The 27,877-nt window shown below is 41.7% G+C and overlaps 1 protein-coding gene across 9 annotated transcripts in view; it reads left to right on the top strand.

Moving 5' to 3' along the window:
- Positions 1-27,877, top strand: part of RUFY2 (RUN and FYVE domain containing 2) — an 89,476-nt gene that overhangs the window by 6,000 nt on the left and 55,599 nt on the right. For 8 of the 9 annotated variants that reach the window (XR_012905593.1, XR_012905594.1, XM_075934922.1 and 5 more), the window contains exons 2-10: positions 884-1,057; positions 2,015-2,132; positions 6,390-6,491; positions 12,447-12,570; positions 19,730-19,791; positions 20,237-20,302; positions 24,006-24,075; positions 26,495-26,596; positions 27,608-27,724. Coding sequence is in view for 7 of the 9 variants with exons in the window: in XM_075934922.1 (XP_075791037.1) it covers positions 884-1,057; positions 2,015-2,132; positions 6,390-6,491; positions 12,447-12,570; positions 19,730-19,791; positions 20,237-20,302; positions 24,006-24,075; positions 26,495-26,596; positions 27,608-27,724 (935 nt within the window). In the remaining 2 variants the exon portion in view is untranslated. Of the gene's footprint in view, positions 1-883; positions 1,058-2,014; positions 2,133-6,389; positions 6,492-12,446; positions 12,571-19,729; positions 19,792-20,236; positions 20,303-24,005; positions 24,076-26,494; positions 26,597-27,607; positions 27,725-27,877 lie in introns of those variants that run through there. The other variant, XM_006125259.3, reaches the window with a different exon arrangement.

The following is a 27,877-nucleotide window of genomic DNA, read 5'->3' as shown; positions in this document are numbered from 1 at the left end:
TAACAAGATGGTTTATTAGGTGATGAGCTTTCATGGGCCAGACCCACTTCCTCAGATCAAATAGTGGAAGAAAATTGTCACAACCATATATACCAAAGGATACAATTAAAAAAATGAACACATATGAAAAGGACAAATCAAATTTCAGAACAGAAGGAGGATGGGGGGGGGAAGGTAAATATCTGTGAGCTAATGATATTAGAGGTATTAAATAGGTAACTGATGCTTCTCCATTATCTGAATTGTTGCACATGCCTCCTGGTCTGGCTCCCAGGGAGCCGACTGCCACTCTTTGCTGCTGTCTCTGTATCAGTGCTGGGCGGCCGCTGGCTCCTTGGGAGCAGGGTGGCAGGCAGGATCCAATATTTGCCAGGAGTGGGCTTAAAAGCCAGCTCTTGGGGAGCTGACTGCTGCCCCATGTTGTTGCCTTTTATCAGAGGCAGCAGCATGGGGTAGCAGGCAGGAGCCCGTGCACGCTAGTTCCCAGGGAACTGTCTGTCGCCCCTTGTGTAACTGCAGAAATTTTCAGCAGTTACATGGGAAGCCAATTTACACTCATTTTAACGTCCGTAGTCCTAACCAATACTGAGATGAATTGAGACAATAGTGTGACTCAAATTATGACATTCCATATAGTGCTTGAAAGAATGGAAGGCAATAACAGCTTACTTCATTTGTGTTTACATATTACAGAAAGATAAGATGTGTAAGCATATTGGTTTTAGAGTGTGTGTTTTTGTACAGCACTGTGGCTTTACAGCAGTTCATGGATTTTATTCCTTTGATTAAATCCAGATTGAGATCAAATTGCTTGAACAGGAAAGCACTAGTGATTGTTTTTCTTTAATAATTGAAATATACTTATTTTTCCCTATTGTTTTAGCTGTAAAAGACCCCACAGCTGTAGAAAGAGCAAATTTGCTGAATATGGCTAAATTGAGTATCAAAGGACTGATTGAATCAGCTCTGAGCTTTGGCCGTACTCTGGATTCTGACTATCCACCTTTGCAACAGTTCTTTGTCGTTATGGAGCACTGCCTTAAACATGGCCTTAAAGGTACAGTAATTATTTTAATTGTGCATTTACTTTGCCAAATCATTCTGAAATTTTGTTTCTAAACTGTGATGCATTATTCTCTTTGCACAACAGTTTGAATATGTATAGCAATCTATAAAAAGTCTGAGATATTGATAACCACAACAAACATTTTTACATGTACTTTTTTTGCCTTTGTAAGTCATCCCTGTGTTACAATATGGCTGTGTCTACACTGGCATGAATTTCCGGAACTGCTTAAAACGGAATACTATTCCATTTTCAGATTTTCCGGAAAAGGAGCGTCTACATTGGCAGGCTGCTTTTCCGGAAAAGCCGCTTTTCCAGAAAAGCGTCTGTGGCCAATGTAGACGCGCTTTTCCGGAAAAGAGCCCCGAGCGTCATTTTCGCGATTGGGGCTTTTTTCCGGAAAAGACTACTGGGCTGCCTACACTGGCCCTTTTCCGGAACAGTGTTCTGGAATAAGGACTTATGCCCGAGCGGGAGCAGAATAGTTTTTCCGGAATAGTGGCTGATTTTGTACAGTAGAGCATCGTTGCTTTTCTGGAAATTCAAGGGCCAGTGTAGACAGCTCGCAGCTTATTCTGGAAAAGCGGCTGATTTTCCGGAATAAGTGGCCCAGTGTAGACACAGCCCATATGTCTTACCAGTTATCAGGATCAAGTGTATGTTACTTACATTTTTATTTCATTTTGCTCGTACTGTTACATTGACATGCTTATGCTACAGCAGATCTGTTTTAAAAATGAAAACAGAATTGTTACTTTATAAGATTTTTTCTTTTTAGAAATTCCCAAACCATTGTAATTTATTTTACAGATAAATTAAAGCTTGTTATATTAATATTTATGTTCACTATACAGTCATTTAAAACAGTTTATATAGGTAATTTCTAATCTGGATATGCTGTTGTTCACTCAGATTTTCAACTAAATTATTATATTTTCCTTTTCTTAGTAAGAAAATCTTTTCTAAGTTACAATAAAACAATCTGGGGCCCACTGGAACTTGTGGAGAAGTTGTACCCAGAAGCTGAGGAGATAGCAGCTAGTGTCAGAGATTTACCTGGCCTCAAGTGAGTAGTGCTGGTAAAAGCAGAATATTTGCTGCATTGAAGATATGTAGGGCCTGATTCAGTGCCCATTAGAGTCAACAGAAAGGCTTGGGCCCTTAGAGAGCAAAATATATTGTGGCAGAAAGTAGTATTTGGATATTGAGATACCTGTTTGAGAATATTTAGAAGAATCATTTTTCTCACATGGAAGAAGCGAAATACTTTAAAAATAGGATTGCGAGCTGTCCGGTATTCGCCTGAACAGTCTGGTATTTTCTCCCCATCCGGTAAAAAAATTCAGAAAATACTGGACACCTAAAATGTATTTTCTGATTTTTTTTCCCAGCCAGGGGTGAAAATACTGGACTATCTAGGTCAATACCGGACACCTGGCAACCCTAAGCAAACCCCCCCCCCCCAGGTTCTGCAGGGGAGCTGTCTGGTCTGGAGCAGGGAGAGAAGGCAGAGGAGATGGCCGCTGCCTGCCTGGGTGTAGCGTAGCAAATAGCTGCCTCTCAGAAAGTTATACCTAGGGCGTACTGAGCATGTGTAGTACAACTGAGCATGCTCAGTAAGAGCTGCTGTTGCCCTCACTCTGCTGCTACACCGTCAGCCTGGCAGAGCACATCCCCTGCTCTTAAAGGGGCTATGCTGGGGGGGGGGGGGGAGGGATTATTTCTTGATTTTTTTTTCCCTTAATAATTCTCAGGTTCCTTTTTTTTCCCCCCTCAACAATTTTGGTCTCTCTCCCCCCCCCCGCCTTTTTTTTCCCAACAGAATTTTTTCCTTGGTGTTTTTTTTGAGGGGAGGGAGGTGTTCGCTATTTTTGGTTAAACCATCTGGCAACCCTATTTAAAAATGAAAAGCCCTTTATTATGTTGGTAATTACTGTATGCCTCAATTGTTCTAATTTTCCAAATGTTGCACAAAAACAGTATAACAAAGACTGTCTTGTAGGTTCATTAGTGTGTAGTAATCTGCCTGCCTTTCTATTTCTATAAAGTATTTGATTCCAGCCAGTGTTGCTAGTGTCTAATTGCGGGGGGTGGAAATAAGGTGCCTGAGGCAGTCTTGTAAATGGTTTCTTCTTTTTGGTGTGTTGGTGTCTTTTGGAATCCACAAGTTTACTTTTTTTACCGCTACCCTTATTTCAAGTGCTACCCTTATTTCAAGTACATTATGCACACATGGCATAGAATCATAGAGCTGGAAGTCCAGCCCCCTGCCCAAAGCAGGACCAATCCCAACTAAATCAACCCAGCCAGGGCTTTGTCAAGACGAGACTTAAAAACCTCTAGGGATGGAGATTCCACCAACTCCCTAGGTAGCCCATTCCAGTGCTTCACCACCCTCCTAGTGAAATAGTTTTTCCTTATATCCAATCTAGACCTCCCCCACTGTGACTTGAGGATACAAGTCTAATCATCATATTGTAGCAAACAGAACAGTCACTAGACCTGTGACGAAATTTATTTTGCTCCATAGGTTAGGAAATGTATAGCTTCAAATAGAATTTCCAAGTCAGTCATATGTGCATTCTCTTTGCATTTTGTTCAATATTTGGCAAATATGTTTGTTAGTAAAACTGTCTTGAAAAGAGAGTAGAGCTAAAGGTACAGTTGTGCGAACTTTACAAGACTCTGTGTGGATCACAAGAGTTGGGCTTCCCTGGTAGTTTAATACTGGATAGCCACATGCTTCTTTCTCAAATTCTCTTGACTTTTTGAGGATTTGAAAGTGAGGCCAAAAAGATGGGGATGAAAGGTGACAATCGTACTGATGCCCTAACCTTTGGAGCCTCCCCCAAACTTCTGTAACAGGGATGAAATGGAGATCCCCCACTCCCACCCCCCGCTCCCAGCAAACTTGATGTACCTTGGCTCCAAACTTCTCTTGATGAATCTGTTTGCAAGATGGTCTCCAAATTCTTTCTAAATAAAAACAGTTCTTTTCGAACTTCTACTGAAAATATTTTTAAAAGGACATTATCCGAGTAAGGATTATCCATTTTTCTTCTCTGTATTGGTATTAATACCTTAACCAATACAAAAGAAATAACATTTTACAAATGTATTTACCATTTATATTGTGTTACTTTCTACACAGTGTTTTGCTTGAACAATTAAAATAGAGTATTTTTCAGTCTCGGCTTCTCAGGCAGTCACATAGTACTGCAATGTCAGAAAATGTTGGCATCCAAACAAAAATATTTTCCTTCAAATATTTTCAAATATAAATTCATGAAATCATTTCTAGTTACAAGGTAGATAAACTCAATAATGTAAGTTTTGTTTTAAATTAGATTTTTTTATTTAAATATATTTTTCTTTTGGAAAAATGTTTACAATTACATTTAAAATTATGACAACTTATTTTAAAGTCTACAGTTACTGTAATCTATTAAAATAGTTTATATTAAGAAAATTGCATCAATGAATCCTCAGGTTTTATTGACTTAAAAAGGAGTGGTCCATTTTTAAGTATAAACAGAATCAGAAGGAGAACATCTTCAACTTTGAGGTTAATTCAAGCTTTATCAATATATCACAATGTTGTATACTTCATAAAGCATTATGTATTATTTTTGGCCTTTACAATGGAGTGAATGCTGATATTTACACGTTTCCAAGTATAAATACTTTCAGCTTCTGTTATGTGGAAAAGCTTTTGCCTTAATTACTTGTGGGTTTAGTTTTAGAGAGCAGGAGCAGAAAAAAATGTTTTTTTCATTCAAACAAACTCATTCAAAATTGAGAAATGGACTGGGAGTTAAAAGCAGGAAAGCTTGTTCTTTGTCCTCCAATCTATGGAGACGGGTTGGAACAGTTTGGGAGAAGATGAATGTAATGAGTTGAGTTAGAGAGATCCCTTAGGGACTGTTGTACCACTGAGCTTGCCTGCCTGTCCCTTGGGACACTCCTCTACTGGGTCAGACACTGTGGTCTCCCCTAGCAAAGATACAGAATTGTGGTAACAGCCCTCCAGCGGAGTAATGTAATTGCTAATAACAGCTCTGGGTGGGCTCAGCTACTGGGACTTGACAGCACCCAGAAGCACTTCTCAAAATAGGACCGAAACCCCAAATTCTTCTTATTGTGTATAAAAGATTACCCGTAAGCTACCCTGGATGGAGCAGATGCATCTTCGCACCCATTCCACTAATATCACAAATCTAGCGTAAAATGTGTTATGACATGGCTTTTGTGTTATTGCTCCCTTTGTTTAATAAATCAGGTACTATAAATTAGCATATGTAACCCTCACTTGTGTATAACCCACACCCGTTCATAACCCACAGTTTTTCCTGAATGAGTAAAAAAAAGTTGTAAGTAACCCGTGGACGTGTATAACCCATGGGTTATATATGTTACTTTAAGGTAATTGCACATACCTGCTGCCAGCAGGGGGAACGTAGAGTGCAGCACAGGCGAGCTGGCTGGCCTATAGGAGGGGGCTGCACTCGCACCCAGGCTCCACGCAGCTGCAGCCAGGTGCAACCCGCTCTCCTCTGGGCCGGGGGAACGGAGAGCTCAGCGCCTTGCAGGCGAGCTGGCCAGCCGCCTTGTGGGAAGGAAGCCGCACTCGTGCCCAGGCTCCGCGCAGCTGCAGCCAGGTGCAACGCATCCTCTTCTGGGTGAAGGGAATGGAGATGGCAGCGCAAGCGAGTAAAAATAAACGTGTATACCCTGTGGACATGTATACCCCGTGAGGAGGGGGGGAGTGAGGTTTGTAAAAATGTGTTTAACCCGCAGGTTATATATGCTAAAAGATGGTAGTTTGAAATGACACATATTTAGATAAACTTTTTGTCCTTGGATATTCTGGACCATTGAAGGTAGATTTATTTAACTAATAAACTGTAAAATGCTTTTGTACATTTTTAATAGAATTAAAATGATCATCTTGTAAATAAATGTCATTCACCATTTTCTAACATAAAAACGTAACTCTTAAGAATGACTAAAAGTATGGTAAGCTGTATAATTGCTTAAATATATATGTAAATATAGTATATTCTTTCTTAACTTAAAAAAGGGCAAATGTAATATAAAGGCTGTATTTGGTTGCAAATAAACATCTTTTAATAGTTAAACGAACCAATAAGAATGTTAGGGGTTTTTGTAGAGAAATAGATAATTTGTATCTTGACTTAGTGTTATTCATATATCATAAAATGCCTTTCAGAATGGGAATTTTCTGTTTTGATAAACTGATTCATGAAGGTAACAAGACTAATTGATGTGCAGCCATATCCTGACCAAATTTTTTTCTCTTCAGAACACCATTGGGCCGTGCCCGGGCATGGTTACGACTGGCGTTAATGCAAAAAAAAATGGCTGATTATCTACGCTGTTTAATCATTCAAAAAGATCTCCTCAGGTGAGTGATTTTGTTGAAATTTGATCTTTGAAAGTTATGTAGGAAATCAAATCTAGTGTTATGTTTGGCATATATTCTAAAATGTAATTCAATTTTACCTTCTTCTTTGTGATACTACAATTGAAATATATGTCTGTATCGTGCCTTCCTCTTCCTCATGGTAAAAATGATTATCCTGCGTGAGAATTATATAAGCTACAAAAAGTCTTAAGACGTCTCTGTTACCTGAAAATTGAATACTTAACAAATACTTAATTTCATAGATCCACATGATTAGGACTATGGCCTCCAGTTTAGACCAGTCTCTAGGAGGACTCTCTACTGTGTTCCAGACCTGCTAGAGGTCTCGCTCTTCCTCCAGGTCAGCCATGTGGTTTCACCGTCTCTTTAGATTGGACCTCTGGGCCATCAGCATTCCTGCTTCACGCTGTAAGCTCTGTTCAGCTGAGACTGACTTCTGATTGAGACTTGTCCACTCTTCAAGGATCAATCATATCAGCAGGCACTTGCAGTGACACTCATACAGTGCTGTCAAAGCAGCAGGATTTATTTTTGTTTATTGGAACACTGCATAGGAAGTCATAGAATCATAGAATAATAGGACTGGAAGGGACCTCAAGAGGTCATCGAGTCCAGCCCCCCGCCCTCAAGGCAGGACCAAGCTCCGTCTACACCATCCCTGACAGATGTCTATCTAACCTGTTCTTAAATATCTCCAGAGAGGGAGATTCCACCACCTCTCTTGGCAATTTATTCCAATATTTGACCACCCTGACAGTTAGGAATTTTTTCCTAATGTCCAATCTAAACCTCCCCTGCTGCACTTTAAGCCCATTACTCCTTGTCCTGTCCTCAGAAACCAAGAGGAACAAATTTTCTCCTTCCTCCTTGTGACACCCTTTTAGATATTTGAAAACCGCTATCATGTCCCCCCTTAATCTTCTTTTTTCCAAACTAAACAAGCCCAGTTCATGAAGCCTGGCTTCATAGGTCATGTTCTCTAAACCTTTAATCATTCTTGTCGCTCTTCTCTGTACCCTTTCCAATTTCTCCACATCTTTCTTGAAATGTGGCGCCCAGAACTGGACACAGTACTCCAGCTGAGGCCTAACTAGCGCAGAGTAGAGCGGCAGAATGACTTCACGAGTTTTGCTTACAACACACCTGTTGATACAACTTAGAATCATATTTGCTTTTTTTGCAACAGCATCACACTGTTGACTCATATTCAACTTGTGGTCCACTATGACCCCTAGATCTCTTTCCGCCATGCTCCTTCCTAGACAATTCTTTAAGGTAGAACTGACGGTTAACACATAGGCCAGTCTGGTTAGTCCAGAGCTCAGCCAAGCTATAGAGAACCCCCTGGTTCAAGCTCTGTCTTTGTCTGACCTCTTTCTCCCAGCTCTAGGTGAGTTTCTGTACTTTCAGACCTGCCCATTACATTCCTTGGGAATTCTGACAGTGCTCTTCCTGTTTGCTCAGTGACATATGGAGAACGCTCAGCACATCTTTCCAGGTGACCACACTTGCTCCATGTATCAGGCAATCCACTATGTGGAGCAATGCCAAGGTGCTGGACCTCATCAGCATTTGGTAAGAGGAGGCAGTCCAGTCCCCACTGCACTGCAGCCATGGGCATTATACCTATGGGCAGATACCAAGATGTATGACCAAAAGGGCTATGACCAGAATGCACTCTAGTGCAGGGTCAAAGTGAAGGAGCTGTGCAATGCCTACCATAAGGCACAGGAAGCAAACTGTCGTTCTGGTGTTGCATCCACGACTTGCCAGTTCTACAAAGAGCTTGGGTGTGACCTCAGTTCTATTCAGCCCCGCTCCAAAGACTCTATGGATACTTGAGGGCTCAGGGGCCATCCCAGAATGGACTGAACCAGGAGGAAGAAATTGTGGATGCAGGTGCTGGGGAAGTAGAGCCCAGAGCCAGAGTACAATGGTATCCACAGATGCAGGCACTCAAGAGTTTTTTCTACCCTAGAAGAGGCTTTCCAGTCGCAGCAGTCAGAGGGTCATGGAAGTACAAACAGCAAAGGATGCCCCTAGTAAGTGTCTTTTATTTGTGGAAGCATTGAAGCGAGTTGCTGGGGGTGGGAGGTTGCAGAAAGCTGACTTGTGTTTGTGTGGTGCTAGTACCAACAGATGCTTAGTTAAGAGAGGCAGAACAGAGTGTTGATGGACACACTCACTTCACAGTAACTGGCTTCACAGATCTCATCAAAAGTCTTATGCAGATTCCTTGGAAAGGGGCTGTTTTGTGTATTCTCCTATTAAAGGTATCATTCCCTTGCCGCTGTGCCGTAATGGGGGGAAGATCATTACTGCACACAGGCAAGCTGTGTAAGGGCCAGGGCAGAAGCTGCAGTCTTGCTTCCCTGCTCACCTTCAGCAGCGAGATATCTTCCAGGTTGAATACAGCCTGTGGAAAATGTGTGGACATGAGTGATAATGGGGGGCAGCTGCAGTATCAGCTGTCCTCAAGACACATGTGCCCAGATTACAGTAAGGCCCTGCAACAATGAATTCCCTTGCCCCAGTGGTTAACTCACCATTTAGGGGGTCTGTGTTATGTGTGCTTGCCCTGGAACAGCCAATTAGTGATAGATATTTAGGATGTTAAGGACTAGTCAATTTCCCCTCCCCCATGCTGCTTCTTGGTTTTGGAAGAAAGTCCCTACTTGCAGTTTCCTGAATGGATCGGTGTTCTGAAAGATGCATGTGTTATGCCACTTTCTGGACCAGACTGAGTTAATGTCTGTGAAATATCCGTCGTGACCCACAAGCATCTGGAGAACCATGGAGAAATGCCTCTTCTGATTAATGTACGTGGAGGCTAGATGATTTGGTGCCAGAATTGGAAGATGTGTGCCATCTGTCGCCCCTCCACAGTTAGGGAAGCCCATTTGTGCAAAGCCATCCACAAGTTTGTTCATGTTGCCGAGAGTCATGGCCTTTCAGAGCAGGATGCGATTGACAGCCCTGTACACGTCAAACAACATGAGTCCAATGGTCAACTTTGCAATCCAGACTGAATAGCAACGGATTGATAGTTGTCTGGCATAGCTAGCTTCTACAGTGCAATCGCTATGTGCTTCTCCACCAGCAAGTCAGCTCTTATTCCCATGTCTTTGTGCTGTAGACTGGGATCAAACTTATCACACAATCCCATGAAAGTGGCTTTCTTCATACAGAAATTCTGCATCTACTGCTTGTCATCCCAGACTTGCATGACAATGTGATCCCACCACTCAGTGCCTGCTTCCCAAGCCTGTAAATGGCATTCTGCTGTGGTCAGCATCTCTGTGAATGCCACAAGACATCTTGTGTCAGAGCTACTATATGTGGCAAGATCAGTATCGGACTCCTCATCATCACTTTTTGTAGTTTAAGGAATAACTCGATTGCCATTCATGATGTCTTGGTGAGACCGGTATTTTCTTCACCAATCTGCAAACCATGGAGGCAGATCATGCAACACAAAAGATGTTGAGAGATGGTGCCAAGTACACAGGGTTGACTGGAATGTGAAGTAATGCACCCCAGGACATTGGGATAGGACCAGGATGCCCTACAATCCCCCTTCCACCTTCCCACAACCCTCACCATTAGAAGGGGAAGAGGTGCTTTCTGGGATAGCTGCCCAAATTGCATTGCTCCAATGCTATTACAAGTGCTGCAAGTGTGGTCACTCAACTACGCTGGCAGCTGACAGGGCAAACACATAACAGCAACTTTTCTGCAGTGCTCTGTGAACAGTGCTGTAACTGCCAGTCCTTTACATCTGTCAGTATAGACATACCCTCAGATGTTCCGCTAATACGGAGACTGAGGCCTAAACAGCTAGGTGACATCCACACCTGTGTGTCTCAGTCTGCCCTGTCTGAAAGCACAGTCCCTTTCTACCCACTGGGTAACAACACACTATATAGGGGAAAATGAAGCACAGACAGCCCTCATAAAATTAATACAAAAAATTCCCATTCTGTGTCACCTCTTTCTTAGCAAATGGTTTGCTTACAAATACCTGAAATAAATACATTTTAAAAATATAAGCAATAATTGGGCAGACACGCACAGTAAGAAAACCAAAATTTTATGAAAAAGTTTACCGGTGGAGTTGCTGTGAATTGTTTATACTTTTTATAAACTAGCAGTTACTAGTCTGTCCAGACATATAATTCTGGAAATATGCACTGGAATGAGTTGTAATGGGTAACAGAAATAGCCTTTCTTAAGAAAAATGTAGAAAATTGTATCTGGTATATTTTAAGGGAATTTCTCTTGAAATGGTCAGTATATTTCAGTCTTTGGCCTAAGAAACAAAAAAACCCTAAGGATTTTGAAATACACCCATGTGTAAATATTATGCCTCTGATCTTCAAAATATGAATATGTTCAACTTCATGTGTGTGTATAGTCCTACTGAATCAAGAAAATTAGTTGTGCATGAATTACCACTAGATGCAAGAGTAACAAATATCTGTGATTTGACTCTTAACTATTGCTTTCAGTTGGTGTTTGTCATGGTCTATCATACTTTTCTAATGAGAAGAGCACTGAATTTACCTCCTAAAACTTTGTTTTAAATAAAAATAAATACAGAGAAAGAGGAAGATATAAGATTTTGACGCTGTGTCTATTGAGCATGTAACTTTGTTAGTGGAACATACATTTATTTAAAAACTGCCACAGCTTTAAGAAATTTCCTTTCCTTTTTCTCTTCTCACCAGTCTCTAACCCAGAGGTGGGCAAACATTTTTGATGGGGAGACACTCCATAATTTTGGAAAGTGGCAGAGATGCAGGGTCTGGGATGGAGAGTGGGTGTAGAAGAGAGTTTGGGGTACAGGAGGGTGTATAGGGTCTGGGAGGAAGTTTAAGTGAAGGAGGTTGTTGTGACCAGGGCAGGGGATTGGGTGCAAGGGTTTGAGTTGTGACATAGTGCTGGAGGGGGTTGTGACCTGGGGCTTGGGATTGGGGAGCAGGAGGCAGTGCAGGAGTTTGGGTTGTGACCTTGGGGCAGTTGATTGGGTCCAGGGACTGGGCGGGGGTACGGGTTCAGGATGGAGACAAAAGGGTTTGACTTTTGTGGGGGGAGGGAGGGGGCTGAGGTGCCAGAGGCAGGCTCTGGCCAGGAAATTTACCTGGGTGACTCCCAGCAAGCAGCCCAGCACATTTCTCAGGCAACTTCCATGCCTGCCCTGCCCCCACACCGGCAGCAGAAGCCACGTGTGTTGGGGAATAAGAGCCTGAAGGGAGCGGCAGAGTAATGTTTTTTGAATGCTGCCTGTTCTTCAAACAGGCCGATCCCATTAACCAGAAACTGGCCAACGGGATTGTGCTGGGGGCAGGAGCAATGCGTGAAGCCCCACTCCTCCCTGCCCCAGGCTCACAGTTTAGAGAGAGAAATGGCTGCAGCAGTCGCTTTTCTGAGCGGTGTTGGGGTGTGTGTGGGGCAAGCAGGGAGTCTGCCTAAGGCTCCTCACTGCGTCTGCAGGCCAGATCCAGTGGCTTGGCGGCCTGGATCCAGCCCCTGGGCTATATTTTGCCCAGGCCTTTTCTAACCTGATTTGTTATTCCTTTGATTTCAAGGCCTGATTCTCTTAAAAAATCAAATACACTATGTACTAAGTATTCCCAGAACATTTCACAAGCATGACAAGATTTCCTTTAGCATTTTTACAAAACTGTCACTATTTTCCATAATTATATTGTTTCATGCGTTTTATAGTGTCCCTGTTTTCCTCTTAGTGTAATAAAACATTAATGATGAAGTCGCAAGATGTACAGATCTGATTAATTTTTTAAAAACATCAGAGTAAGGCTAAAATTAAAGGAATGACTCAAATACACACTCCATTTACCTTGACTTACTCAGTTTCAGTATGTTAAAATGACACAGGAAAGAGTAAATCTGATACATTTCATTATTTTACAGTGAATTTTATGAATATCATGCACTGATGATGGAAGAAGAAGGAGCCGTTATTGTTGGGCTGCTGGTTGGATTAAATGTGATAGATGCTAACCTGTGTGTGAAGGGAGAAGATTTGGATTCACAAGTAAGTGAATTATAAATGTCTTTTAACTACCCAGTGTTTTGCGAGGAACTTTTCACGAAAATGGCCAGTGCTTTTATCGAGGCAGATGCATGGCTGTTGATAAAAATATGTTTGTCTGTTCATTCACAACAACAATATTTTTTTTTACGAAATTTATTTAAACTTAACACGTTTTAGTGACAATTATGGAATTCCAAATGTCCATAGTTAAAAAGAATAGTCTCTTATTAAATATCAGTTCATTGTTGAAGTATAGGAGTAGGTTGTCTGCAGTTGTTGCTTTTGTTATTTGTATTATTGTACTGCCTACAGTGTGCTAGGTATTTATTGGAAGACATAGTGGCTACGTCTAGACTACATCCCTTTTTCGTAAAAGGGATGTAAATTAGACGTATCGCAATTGCTAATGAAGCGGGGATTTAAATCTCCCCTGTTTCATTAGCATAAAAATGGCTGCCGCTTTTTTTCGGCACGGAGCTTTGCCGGAGAAAAGCGCCAGTCTAGATGCTGATCTTGCAGAAAATAAAGCTTTTTCCGAAAGATCCCTTATCCCTCTAATTTCAAGAGGGATAAGGGATCTTTCGGAAAAGGCTTTATTTTCCGCAAGATCAGCATCTAGATTGGCGCTTTTCTCCGGCAAAGCTCCGTGCCGAAAAAAAGCGGCAGCCATTTTTATGCTAATGAAGCAGGGGAGATTTAAATCCCCGCTTCATTAGCAATTGAGATACGTTTAATTTACATCCCTTTTACGAAAAAGGGATGTAGTCTAGACGTAGCCAGTCAGTGCCTTGAAAGTTTATAATCTAGGATGATAGGCAATGTACAACTGCTATTAAAGAAATGCATGCTTTTATTTATATATACTTTTAAAAATTACATAAAATCATTTATCCCAAAATACCTCTTTCTTTATTGATTAGTTTGCTAATTTGTTATAGAAGACAGGATAGAAATGAATCTTGAGGAAGGATTTGAAGTAGATTTAAGATACAATCTTAAATGCAATTATATATTACCTTACATTACTACATTACTAAACCTAAGATAAAAAATATAAAAAGAATATAACTTTCAGTTTCAACACGTGCAGGTGTCTATTGATGTGTTGGAAAAGAAATAGCTAGTAGGGAGAAGGACTTATTATGGTCAGAATAATAAGGCAAAGAAAGATGATCTCAGCATCTGTTTTTGGTGTAGACTGGAATAGGATGGTATGGATGGCAGGGCATTGGGGAAGTGATTGGAATTATGAAAAATGAGAGGGATGAACAGGAGTTATAGTTGTGTGGACAGATGCTGGATTTGGTTACAACCTGTGGGGAAGTAAAGAGGGGTTAGGGAGGACAGTACAGGTTGAACCAGTATTCCCTTGTCTGTGAACATCCAGGAGTACCACAGATGTTACAGAACCAGAGAGTCCTGGTGGAGCGCTGGTGCCTATAAGCTCTGTGGGCTGCTGGCAGTGAGCTGCCAGCAGGGCCAGGAGCCTGATTCCCAACAGCTGGGCTGCCTGGCATACACCAGCTGGGCTGCCTGGTGTGACAGGCAAGGGGGGATGGGGACTGGCAGGGCAGCGGATCCGGAGGTGGGCGGAAGGCAAATACGACCACCCCTGGTCTGGCAAAATCGCTCATCTGGGACTGGTCAGGTCCCAAGGTGCCAGACCAGGGAGGTCCAACCTGTTGTGGTGTCAGCTGCGATGAATGGTGTGGAGACGGTTGAAAATACAGAATTCAGTTTTGACCAAGTAAAGTTTAACCTGACAGTGTGACACCTGAGAGCTAGTCTGAAACATGAGCCTGAATCATGGGAGACAAATCCAGAAGGGAAAGCTAGATATGTCTGTCGCCTGTCGCTAATGTCTGTCGTCTTGAAATCCATTGTCTTTATTGTGCTGTTTCACCTCCTGCCATTCCTTATAACCATGATCACTTTCACCCAAGCTGCTTTCTAGTTTCAGATTCTCAACCAGTTCCTCCCTGTTTGTCAAAATCAAATCTAGGAGAGCCTCATTTTGATTAAAAAGTTAGAATGATATAAAACTAACATGTACATATTAAATTGATTAAAATCTAGCTTAACTGATGGGTCTCAAAATATAACTGTAAATGGGGAATTGTGATTGAGAGGGTCTGTTTCCAGTGGGGTTCCACACATTTGGGTTTTGGCCCTACAGTAGTTAATATCTTTATCAGTGCCTGGAAGAAAACATAAAATCACCACTGATAGCTTCCAGATGACCCAAAAATTGGGGGAGTGGTAAATACTGACAAGGACAAGACACTGATTTTGAGCGGGATAGATTACTTTGCAAGCTGAGCTTGAATAAGCCATTTGCTTTAATATGGCTACATGTAAATGTAGGCATCTGTGAACAAAAAGTGTAGGCTATGCTTAAAGGATGGGGGTCTCTATCCTTGGAAGCAGAGACTCTAAAAAAGATTTTTTGGGATGTGTGAATAAGCAGTTGAATCTGAACTCCCAGTGTGATGCTGTGGCCGAAAGAGCTAATGTGAGCCTGGGTGCATAAATGAGGGAATCTCAAGTGTGTGTGGTGGGGGCAGGGTGAGAGGGAGGAGATGTTTCTTTATTTCAGTATTTGGAACTGGTGTGGCCACTGCTGGACTATTGTATCCAGTTGTGATGCCCACAATTCAAGGATGTTGATGCCTAGAAGAGGGTTCAGAGTACAGCCACAAGAATGATTAAAGGATCTGAAAAACATAGAAGTTCAGTCTGTTTAACTTAACAGAGAAAAAGTAGTGACTTGATTGTAGTCTGTGGCCGTGTCTAGATTGCACCCCTTTTCGGTAAAAGGGATGCAAATTAGACACAGCGCAATTGCAAATGAAGCGGGGATTTAAATCTTCCCCACTTCATTTGCATAAACATGGCTGCCGCTTTTTTCCGGCCCGGGGCTTTGCCGGCAAAAAGTGCCAGTCTAGACGGGGATCTTTTGGAAAATAAAGCCTTTTCTGAAAGATCCCTTATTCCTCTTAAAATCAGGAATAAGGGATCTTTTGGAAAAGGCTTTATTTTCCGAAAGATCCCCGTCTAGACTGGCGCTTTTTGCCGGCAAAGCCCTGAGCTGGAAAAAAGCGGCAGCCATGTTTATGCAAATGAAGCGGGGAAGATTTAAATCCCCGCTTCATTTGATATTGCGCTGTGTCTAATTTGCATCCCTTTTACGGAAAAGGGGTGAAATCTAGACACAGCCTGTAAGTATACACATGAGGAACAAATATTTAATAAGGAGCACTTCGGTCTAGTGGACCAATGTTTAACAGTCCAGTGGCTGAGGACTGAAGGTAGACAAATTCAGGTTGAAAATAAGGCATATGTTTTTAGCAGTGAGCACAATTAAACATTGAAACAATTTAGAAAGGTTGTGGATTCTCCCATCACCACAGATTTTTAAATCAAGATTTCTAAAAGATCTGCTATCGGAGTTATTTTGGGGAAGTTCCATGGCCTGTGCTGGACAGAAGATCATACTGGATGATCACAATGGGTCCCTTCTGATCTTAGAATTTCTGAATAATACGAGGAATGGGCCTACTGCCCCAACCCAGTCATGATTATCCAAGGGCATGGTATGTGGATGGACATCAGAAATAAAAAAGGCCTGCTCAATTTCTGTCCAGACTATCCTGAGAAGTAGAAAGGACTCTACTAAGGAACTGTTATTAAAGAATCAAGCCACAAAGGTTAATAATGGTATTGGTTTCCAGTCGATATTAATTTAATGAGCACGTGATAAAAGGGTACTAGTCCCAGGATCAGAAACAACAGAATTAAAACTACGTTTAATATCTTGTAGAGAATTCCAGCATATACAGCAAGCACACACTGAAGGCAAAGCAAAGCCTTAGCCACTTTACTGCTTGTGTTAATATAAGACAAGAAAGCTCCAAACCATGTAAACAAATAGCCGTAATATAGCATTAGGTATATCTGTAGAATCATTCTTCGCATATGCTCAGATATTTATATACTTATCCTTGACTGGGGATCTGATGGTGAGAGTCAAAAGGACCAGCTGTTTTATTCCAAATGAGTTTGGCCCAGACATCTAATGCTGAAAGGTCAGTGATAGATAATAATGATGAAGAGCAAAGAATATACGAAGGGAAATGTGGGCCCCTGTACATGGTGGCTTGGCCTTTTATGGAGTTTAGGGGTTTATCGTGAATGTTCATTCAGACACCCAGTCTTCTTTATACACATCTAACTTCCTCACCCTAATAATAGTCATCCTATAGGTTAGCATCATAATGCTCTTTACCATATACATCAACCATTGTGAATGTGAGTTTGATATGTGCTACACATAGATACAATGCATCTTGAAAAATTCTAGTTTTACCTACACATCCTTTTGAGGTGAAGGGGAGAAAGGAGATAAAGCAGTATATTTAGGCAAGTGGGACAAAAGTAGTTTGTTTAGCAAGGCTGGTGAAGATTGGATCATGTATGCATTGTGCTGAAAACAGGCAGCCAGGGATGGCATGAGAATGAAGATGAGGGTAGTCAGTAGCCAGGGTACAGTAGGATTCAAGGGGCAGGTTTGAAGAGTTATACAGTAGACAGAAACCTGGGCTTTTGATAGCAGTGAAAGAGAAAACAGTTTTGTGAAGATGTGGGGAAAGTGTAGAAGGGAAACAGTAAATCTTGTATGCTTTCTCTTTGAAAAAATAGCAAAATCATATGCTGTGTGGGAGCAGGATAGGAAGGGGTCTTAACGGAAGGCAGAAGTTGTGTATGAATTGGAATTGTGGTTATGGAAGTCAGTGAGGATGGAAAGTCATGCAGTTTGGTGAGAAATATTGTGGAACTGAAGAAGGGGAGAAAAATGTGTAGTGCAGGAAAATATATTTACTTAGAATAAGTAGGATTTCTGTGTATTTAATAGAGTTCTAAAAATGAGATTAAAGTATTTTTCCTATTACTACTTGGATGAACACACTTGAATATAATACAAATTTTCCTTCAGAATTGAAAAGGATTCATTGTATGTTTTCATTGTGGCCTTAAAGTTATATGATTTTCAATGGATCATATGTATTGAAACAAAATTTGAGACTTATTTTTCAAGTAATTTCTTAAAATAAAGAATTACTGCAAAAATATTAGCATTCATATTTGCATATACCAAGAAAATGTGCTAAGGCCAGATCGCTCTAAGGGTATGTCTACACTACAGTGTTATTTTGAAATATCTTATTTCAAAATAACGCTTCTAGACACAAAATGCATTTTAAATAGTTTTGCTATTTCAAAATAGCGCGTCCACACTGATTGGAACGCTGAATCGCATTTAAGGCCGGCCGGAACCGGTTTTGGCAGGGCATCAGGTCAGGAGTTACGTTGTGTGGCTGCTGCCTGAGGTCTGTGCTTAAAGGGACACCCTCCCCCCCCATGGGACAACCAGTTAAATTAATGGAGATTGCCTATCTCCTAGAACTGGAAGGGACCTTGAAGGTCATCGAGTCCAGTCCCCTGCCTTCACAGTACCATTCCTGACAATTTTTGCCCCAAATCTCTAAATGGCCTCCACAAGGATTGAACTCACAACCCCGGGTTTAGCAGGCCAGTGCTCAAACCACTGAGCTATCCCTCCTCCCAGTTCTCAGGTTTCCCTGCTTGCTTGCAGCAAAGCATTTTTTTTCTCTGCGTGCTCTGGTTGCCCTCTTTCAGGACACCATAGCACTCTGCAGCATGGAGCCGGAGCCGCCCCTGGGCACTCTGGTGCTTTTGGATGTGTTGCTGTGAGCCTGGCAGAACGTTCTGCAGGCAGTAACAGTCTCCATGGTGTGCCCCACTGAGGGCTTGTGCCTCATTCCTCCCTCATGTCCTTCCACTTAGCCCCCCTTCCTGCTGTACAATAAAAGACACACTTGTTCATTACAACAAAGTCTTTTTATTGAACAAAACTGGGTGGGTGGGGGGGAATGAAACTGAGGTGAGACTGAGGAAAGAAGATGGGAGAGGGGAGGAAGGCGGATGGGAGAGGGGAGGAGGAAACTTGGGAGGAGGGAGCTGGCAGGGGGAGGTAAGGGGAGGAAGGGGGAGGAGAAGCTCAGGGTTGGGGGTCTGGCCATCCCAACTGTCTCCCAGCACCATGGGTGCGGGGGCCTCGGTGTCTCCGGGGTGTGTGTGGGGAGGGTGTGGAGGAAGAAGCGGGAGGGGGAGAAGGAGTGGAAGGAGGTGCACTAGCTGGGGAGGCAGCAGGGGCTGGAGCGGCAGGAGGCAGCAAGCTCTGTACCAGGGTCTACAGGTGCTCGCAGATGGCACGGCCCTGGGCAAGCTGCTCTTGCCAGAGCTGCAGGTCTTCCTGCACCTAGTGGTCAAGGGTGCGGTGCAGGGCTTGCAGTGTCCCCAGGTGCTCCTGCTGGTACCCCACCACTGCATGGGTGGGCCTGCGGAATCCTTGGGTGCGGGAGGTGGTGTGTTGTGCTTTGCACTCGCAGCTGATGCGGCTGTGGAGAAACAAGAGAAGTGATCAGTTCTCCCTGGGGACACAGTGGGTGAAGCCCAGCCATGCTCTGCAAGGCAAGGACGACAGGTCTCCGCACCATCAGAGACGATGTGCTTGCATAGGCCATGTTCAGGATGTCCTGCTATCCCCTGGGAGTGGGAGCTGCCCCGGGACTGCACTCATGTCCCTGTACTTTGTATAATGTGGGTATGTGGGCGGGGGAGATGTCCCCTGCGTCTAGTAGAGGGGGCTTGTGGAGGGAGGGCGTCCTGCTGTGTTCTACCCCAGGGTCAGGAACATGTCATGTCTCTTCACATACGTGTGTGGCTGCCAGGTTGGGGCCAGAGTGGCCAGCAGGGCACCCTGGGAAGGACTGGAGGCCCCCTATTTCGAAATAGCCCCTATTCTGCGTCTACACAGTTCTTATTTTGAAATAGCAATTTCGAAATAGGCGCTGTTCCTTGTGGAATGAGGTTTACCAAGTTCGAAATATGTCCTCCGGTATTTCTAATTAATTTCAAAATAGCGGTTGGCTTGTGTAGACGCTAGTAGAGTTATTTCGAAATAACTTTGCTGTGTAGACATACCCTAAGAGAGGTTGGACTGACTGAGATTTTGGCAGTTAAATATATACAAAGGCATGAATAACAAAATTATTTATTCCAACATTATTCATTCTAGGTTGGTGTGATTGATTTCTCTATGTATTTAAAGAACGAAGATGATATTGGGAGTAAGGAAAGGTATGTTCAGTCAAAACACCTTGGATATTACATATGAAGTTAAATGATTTGTTGAACATTTGTAGTATTTAGCATATTCATTTTATTTGTTTAGATTTCTAAATAAACAAAGCAATTTTATGCAGAATAATTTTGTGGCGAATCCACAGGACCATGTTGTTTTACCAATTTGTTGATTTTAAAATGAGCTATTTTCTTTGTTCTATTCTAGCTCACAAAGTTACATTTATTTGTAATAATGGAGTATCGGTTTTTGTCACATTACTACTGTCATTACTACATGATCTGATTGTAGGGATTGTTAGTTTTCGCAATAAAATTAAGCCACTTCCATGTATTTTTATAGAATTTTTAATATGTATTTTTTCATATGCTTATAGAAGATTCATATTTTTGAATGTATAGATAAATGTGCTTGCTAATATTCATTGGTTTCTATCTTTAGAAATGTCCAGATTGCTGCAATTTTGGACCAAAAGAATTACGTTGAGGAACTGAACAGACAACTAAAGTAAGTATTTGTTGGGGAATGAGTGTCAGTCCAGACTTCCTCCAAGTTAAAACACACCTTTCTCCCTCTTCCCCTGTATCCTGAGCTCGGCAGGAGAAAAGAATAAAAACCCATCCTACTTAGTTTGAGGATGGAGAGAAATTGCCAAACATATATTTTATCCTGGGGAGACTGAGTAAGAGAAGTCAAATGTCAGTTTGATGGGTAGGCCTCTTCTCTTTCGATCTGGAGTACGGGAAAAAACAAAACAGGGCAGAACTGGCAGTTCTTGAACTGCTTTGTGTTTACCAGACTCCACGGGAAGAGATGGCTGTACCTTACGATCTTTGGCCTTACAGCATGAAATGTGTGACCATGTCCACATTCCACTCTAGCAACATGACCAGATAATGATTGCTCAAGGATTCCATTAACAATTTCTCCATAGCAATTTGGTTGTGGCTGTAATGTTGAGGACCAAGTTTGATAGGTAAATGGTGGACCCTATCTATAATTGTATTCACTGGGGCTACGTCTACACTACAAGGTTTTTGCGCAAAAACCTGGGGAGCATCTACACCTCAAATGAGCTCTTGCACAATTAAATGGGCAGTTAAATGGCAGAACAGAGGGCTTTTTCCGCCATAGGGTAAACCTCCTTTTCTGAGGCACAGTTGCTTTTAGCGCTACAGCTATTGCACAAGAAGGCAAGTGTGGACGCTCCAGAGGTGCTCCTATGGAAAAAAGCACAGGTGCTGTGATGGCCATTCTGTGAATGGCCATCAGAGCTTTCTTATACAAGAGCGCCCAGCAGTGTGGCTGCTCTCTTGCACAAAAGCACATTGTGCACAGGGCCGGCCCGACTTATTCTGGCACCCCGGGCGCGCGGTGCCGCCCCCGGGCGCATGGCGCATGTGCGGGTCCACCCGTGGGGAGCGGGCCCACCTCCCTAGGATGCACAGGCCCACCCCCGGAGCGCATGGCGCATGTGCGGCCCGGCTACAGCCGCTGGCGTGCAGCCAGGGGCCCTCCCCTAGGGCGCACGGTGCAAGCATGGCCCAGTCCAGCCCGGCCATCGCTGCTGGCACACACTCCGGGCCATGTAGGGCCTTGCGGCCGTGGGGGGAAGGGCATTGCTGGTTGGCGCCGTGGGGATGTGGGTGGGCCAGCGCTGTGGGAGCCGGACACGCGGGGCCTGATGGCAGCTGTAAGGGATGCTGTGCGCCCCTTACAGCTGCCATCAGGCGCTCCCCATTGGTTGGCTCGCCTATGCCTCCGTCTGGCCCTGCTTGCTCAAGAAGCCTGTAGTTTAGACGTAGTCTGGAGATCTAGAAAAAGAGTTATCTGGAAAGAAGAGTTTACCAGCAACTAGCCAGTGTATGTGGTACTTAGAACTGAGGTGACAGCTTTTTCTAATGCTCATAAAATTGGTATGCAGACAGATCCTGATATGCTGTTTCTCCTTAGAAAAAATAGATGGAATTGAATTAGTGAATGAAGCTTGTAGTAAAACAAAGAACATTTTCCAGAGGAACTTATTTCTACGTGATTGTGGAATTCAGGAGGGGAAAAGATTTTCAGATTATGTTTTGTTTTCATAAACATGCATTGTGAAATATCTATATAAAATATAATGTATTATCAAAAATCACTTTTATTAAATCTTTATTTTAAGAGCAAATCTGTGACTTGAAATGAGCCTCTGTTCTGATTTGGGGAAGTTCCATTCTTCCATTGCTGAAATCCCCCAGCAGAGCATTGCTGTGTAAAACTTAGGACTTTAATTGTTCGGCTGTGCTGGAATGACAGGAGACACTGAATTTGAGTTTAATTAGGCCATTGCTTTATTTTTAAAATATCTGGGATTACCTGGCAGATAAAATTATAAAGAACAGATAAGGGAAGGGGGGTTTGAAGAAGGGCGATTTGATTAGGAGCCCTATCTATTTTTCCCCTTCACCTTTAAAGCACGACTCCTTTAAATCTTTACTACCCATCCTTTTTTATCTGATCCATATCCCCAACTTGCTGTGGAGAAGGTGAAAGGCCCACCTTCCTTAGGTCAATCTGGCAGTGAGGAAAAATTCCTTCTCAGCCATCTATCTCCCTCACATCCCCAAGAGAAGAGGGGACTGATCATATTCCTGCAGCAGATCATAACACAATTTTGTATTTTAACTCCTTCCATGGGTGGGACAGAAACCAGGGTGCTGCTCACCTGGTCTCGTTAAAGAGGACTCTCTGGGCATTTCCCTGCATATAAATACTTCCCTTTTCTTGTAGTCAGCTGTCAGGGAAAGGTGCAGTGTTACCCTCCCCCTTTTCTGCCAACTTGGCCCAGGTATATTGTTTCCTTGCTTCTTGTTTGAAAAAGGTAATCCACTTGGGGATGGGAGCTTCAACGCACAGTGGCCCACTTTATGCCTGCCTGCTGTACTTCATTCCTGTAGTTAAAGGGGGCATTTTTCCTTTTCTGTCCAGCTGAACAAAGGTTCCACGACTTAATGGCCAGTGAAGATGTTCGCAGTATTGCTGTGTAAAGCAAAAAACTAGCACGGTAGAAGTTGAAGCTATACTGAAGAAGCACGTTGTTATTTTAAACATCAGTAATGTGCTTGTTGATCATTATTTGTATGGCAACAGCAACAAGATGCCCTGTTTACTACTGGGGCCTCATTATGCTAAACACTGTACAGTCACCTGTGAATTCTGTAATAGGAAGTATGAGACAACAAATGAGATGTAACAAATTGAAGTGGGGGAGGGAGAGAGAGTAGAATTGCCACAGTAAGATCAAGTGGATACAGAGGTTGCCTATGTTTAAAACTTGATGATTTCAAGACATTTAAAAAAAATTCTGCTCACATACACATACTCCTTTTTTCTACTGAGCAACTCACAAACTAGTTGCTCCCAACCACATACAAATAACAAATCCTATTAATTCCCTCCATCTGACCATAGATTATCAGTTTGGAGCCTTCTATAGGCATCATAATAGAAGTAGGATTGGAGGAAAGAACACTTGTCTTTACAGACTAGATCGGGGATTGTTCAGTGCATAAACGTCAGCCTGGAATATGCCTGTGGTAGAAATGGGCAGTGAGACAGTGGAGAGGAGGGGTGGTGGGAGGGAGAATCTATAGAAGAGATAAGTAGGAAAGCACATAACTTTGAATTTATAGAGCTTGAAAATAATGTAGTGGGAAAAGGAGGGCTAACAGCGGGATTTCAAGGAGGAAATGATTTGAATGATGGGGCAGGTAAATGATTTTAGTAGTTGTGTTTTGAAAGGACCTCAAAGGGGAAAGGAGGCCAGGGAGCAGTTAAGTAGTGAAGCTGGAGAAGTGCTGAGAATCTGGGAAAGAATTTTAATTGTATGGCCAAAATCAAAGACAGCACTCTAGAAAACTTACTGAGGACAAAGCAGCAACATTTGGACACTCTGTGGATGAGGGAGCAGGAGTGAAAGATGACAACCAAATAGTGGGGTTGGGTGGCAACGATGATGACAGTGTTGTCAGCAGTGACCAGAATTGCAGAGAGAAGAGTATCATGTAAGTATTTGCTAAAGGAAGATAATTTCTAACCATTTCCAAGTGCAATGATCAGTGAAGTCCTATTGGCTGTTGCTAATAAACTTAGTGCTTGCCATGAAACTTCTTGTGTTTGGTTGTATGAGTTTTGGTTTAATACTGAATATTGATTTCTTTATTACTTTCAGTAGCACAGTCAGCAGCCTTCATGCAAGAGTTGATTCATTAGAGAAGTCAAACACTAAACTAATTGAAGAGGTATTGTTTCTTAGTAACACAAAATAATATTTTTAATCGGTAGTGACTGTGTTTTTTTTCTCTCTCTCTACAAATACAGTCTAAACACTGCCTAACATGTTCAGTTACATTTGACTCCGTCTGAAAAAATAACACAGTGTTTGCTTGGACTTGTGGTCAGCTTTATCCCAGTTGGCTACTGGATTAGTAAAAATGCCGTAAAGCATTGCAATTTCATAGTATAGGATTTAGGAGTGTACGGAAGAATTTTAAATGTTCTGGGTGTTGCTGACAGTTCCATTTTGTGGAGACCACTGAATAAAGGTATTCTTTAGACTACCAGTCCACAGAGTATACCTTGGCACTAGTTATTACATGATGAGCTAGATCTACTTGAGTGGACAATATACAATGGTCTAAGCTCAAACCAACAGGGATTCTTTTTCTAAAAGCTCATTTACAATATGCAGGTGTAAGTTTGTCTGGCTCTCTGTACTAGGTTGTTTGTTTTTGTTTTAACATCCCATACTTTCGAATGTCTTAAAACTTATAATAGATAACAAAATATTTGGGATTAAGAGAAGAAGAGGAGTTTTTCCTCTGATTTCTTACAGAAGGAAAAATGGGGAAAATGTGATTATTTCTACATATAGAAGTTTAGGAGGCTGTTAGTTTACTCCGTAGGTGAACAAATCCAAATTTTTGAACAGCATATATACTGCCCCTCTACTCTTGCCCCATGTCTCTTGCAATCCCTTACAAATCCTTTGTTCTTCCCATAGGCCACTTCTGACTCACTTACTGCCTAACTGCCATGATTGAGCTTAGGGGCCCAGAAATGCTCTGCTGGGACCTGTCTTTATTCTGTCACACAGTGGGACTTGACTAGTCCTTGTTATCTCAGATTTATTTTTCCTTACCCAGGAAATTTGCTTGTGTAGTAATAAGCTGCATAAAAAACACCTGGAGGTCCATGCTGAGAAGCTGTTTAAAATCAGAAAATATATCCGTTTAAACAGAAGTATATATAAGAACTTTAACAAGGGAAAAAAGGAAATATGAATCCTTCAGCTATAATAGAGTAACACTGAAAGGTATTCCTATATACAAGAGATGGGAATTAAAAAATACGGTCCTAATTTAAATGTATTCTCAATTCAGTATGTGACTTCTACAATAAGTACAGGTTGAATCTCTCTAGTCTGGCACACTCTGATCCAGTAACATCCACGGTACTGCATGGTTTTAGTTAGCCAAATGTCCACTGATCATAGATGTGGCCAAGTTTCCTGTAGTCCCATAAAGTTTGTTTACCGCTGCCAGTCCTAGTTCTCAGTGTTCTGTGCAGTTAATTAGCTATAATTGACCCCAAAGTGTATGTCTAGATCACAGGGTTTTTTCAAAAAAAGTAGCCTTCTTTTGAAAAAATGTCACCTGCGTCTAGACTGCAGCTGCGTTCTTTCAGAAGTAAATCGAAAGAATGCGGCAGTTTTTTCGATTGTGGTAAACCTAATTTTACGAGGAATAACGCCTTTTTTCGCAAGTACGCTTTCGAAAAAAGGCACTATTGAATGCAAACTGTGCTTTTTTGAAAGAGAGCGTCTAGACTCTTTTTTTGAAAAAGCGGCTTGCTTTTTTGAAAAATCTGCTTGTAGTCTTTCGAAAGAGGCTTTTTTGAAAGTGTGGAAGAAAACATTGTCCTCACTCTGAGTTTGTAAGCAACAAGTAGCCAGAGGCAGTTTTATTACGAGCTGCAGCAAGGGAAAAACTGGTTCGGATGGGGGGGAGCCCCCCTTCCGAGGCAGATCTTCAAATACAAGCAATTATGAAGCAGTTTATATACTGTCTATAAATATAATAACAATAACAATTGGTCTCCTTCCCATTACAAACACCGATGGCTAACAGTTATTTAGTTCCACCCAGATGCTCCTTATCTCAAGGTCCCTGCCAGTCAGCATTCTATCCCTATCTCTGTATAGAGGCGAGAGGCAAAGGCAGCGTCTAATTACAGATCTCGCGTTGTCAGGCCACAGACTTAGCCTGACTCTTGCTCTCTCGTTAACAAGACCAAGATGGCTGCACACAAATTCCCTTATTCCCTTTTCCTGCCTCCACAAAAGATTTTGTAGTCTAGATGTCGTCAAAATGTCTTCTAACATCCCAGTAAGCAGTGTAGGTGTTGGTAATGCTTCTAGACAACATTGACTTCTTATGGTCAGACAGATTCTCTGGTTCAGTACTGGTCAGGTCCCGAGGGTGCTGGACTAAAGAGGTTCAACCTCTAATAGTTTTGCATGCATACAAAATTTAGTTCTCTTATTCAGCACACTATGAGACTAGAATAAGCAGTAATATTAGTTATGTACACATTAGAATAATTGCAGTATTTTTAGTGTTCTGTTATAGTCATACACTTTTCTCCCTTTTTGCCTTTTAGTTAGCAATAGCAAAAAACAATATAATTAAACTTCAGGAAGAAAATCATCAGTTAAGAAGTGAAAACACACTTATTTTAATGAAAACACAGCATCACCTAGAGGTATGTGAATTAATTCAATATAATTAAGCATTGTCTGGTTTCTTGTCATTTGAATGGTATTGCCTGGTTTCTTGTAATTTGAATGTTAGCAACTATATTTCAGCAAATAGTAGGACTGCCTTAAAATAATTTTGTGTAAGGAGTTGGCCTATTTAACAGGTTACATTTATGCTTTACGATAAATCTTATCTAAATTTTGTGAGAATCAATCTAGATTATTTTAAAAACGAGTATCCTTTGGCACTTGAGAGACTAACAAAATACATATATACATAATATCATAAGCTTTTGTGGGCAAAGTGAAAAAGTTACAGACTAACATGGCTGCTCCTCTGAGACTAGGTTATTTTGTTGTTCTAAATATATTTTTAGAATTTTTTCTTACCTTTTGCATTTGATCTTTGATTAAAATTTACAGCTTTTTGTTTGCGGTGGTTGACGTAATATTTTATTGTAAACACTGTCAGAAAAGAATTTGTGTGTTGGACCAGGATATTGTACATCCTGTTCTGTTCAGAATAGCCATTATGAATAACTTTAGAGTCAGTTATTGAAAAATATTTCTGGATAACTTGGGGTCCCTTATTATCAGTGAGATTTCAATAACTGGGGGAATTAAATGCCTCTGGGGTTATTTAGGGACCTGTTGCAATCTTGTGCCACAAACTACTCTTATGGGCCTCAGCTCAGCAACATACTTAAGTATATGTGCTGTCTCCTTTTGATCAGTAGGACTACTCATATGCTTACAAATTGTTGAAAAGCAAAGCTGAAATATGTTCATTTAATTTTGCAAAGTTTACATTTTTAAGCTCAATTTTAATTCTTAATTTAAAACTAATTAATACATAATGTAGGTAATCTTGGATCCTATTTGGTCACTGTGTGTATTCTACTTACATAGTACATTGTGAATTTAAGTAACTTTTCTCTCCACAAACTAGTTGTATGTAATTATAACAATTGTTCCATGTGTAACAACATCCAGATACCTCTGTAATTTCTGCCTAGGTAACGAAAGTAGATGTTGAGGCAGAGCTTCAAACGTACAAACACTCTAGACAGGGTCTGGATGAAATGTACAATGAAGCACGCAGACAACTTCGAGAAGAATCACAGTTGCGGCAGGTGAGTGTATGTGTGCTATGTAAACCTTGACAAGATTAGCGTTTGCTTTCTCTTTAATACATTTCTTTGATGATTCTATCTTTACCTTTTTTCCATGAGATGTGTGCTGCCGCTAATCTACCACTTTCCCAAACCTCATGAAAATGTTATTTC

This window comes from Pelodiscus sinensis, chromosome 8, assembly GCF_049634645.1.
Source record: "Pelodiscus sinensis isolate JC-2024 chromosome 8, ASM4963464v1, whole genome shotgun sequence".
Classification (NCBI taxonomy): Eukaryota; Metazoa; Chordata; order Testudines; family Trionychidae; genus Pelodiscus; species Pelodiscus sinensis.
Note: the sequence above shows the minus strand (reverse complement) of the source record. Positions and strands in the feature narration are given on the sequence as shown.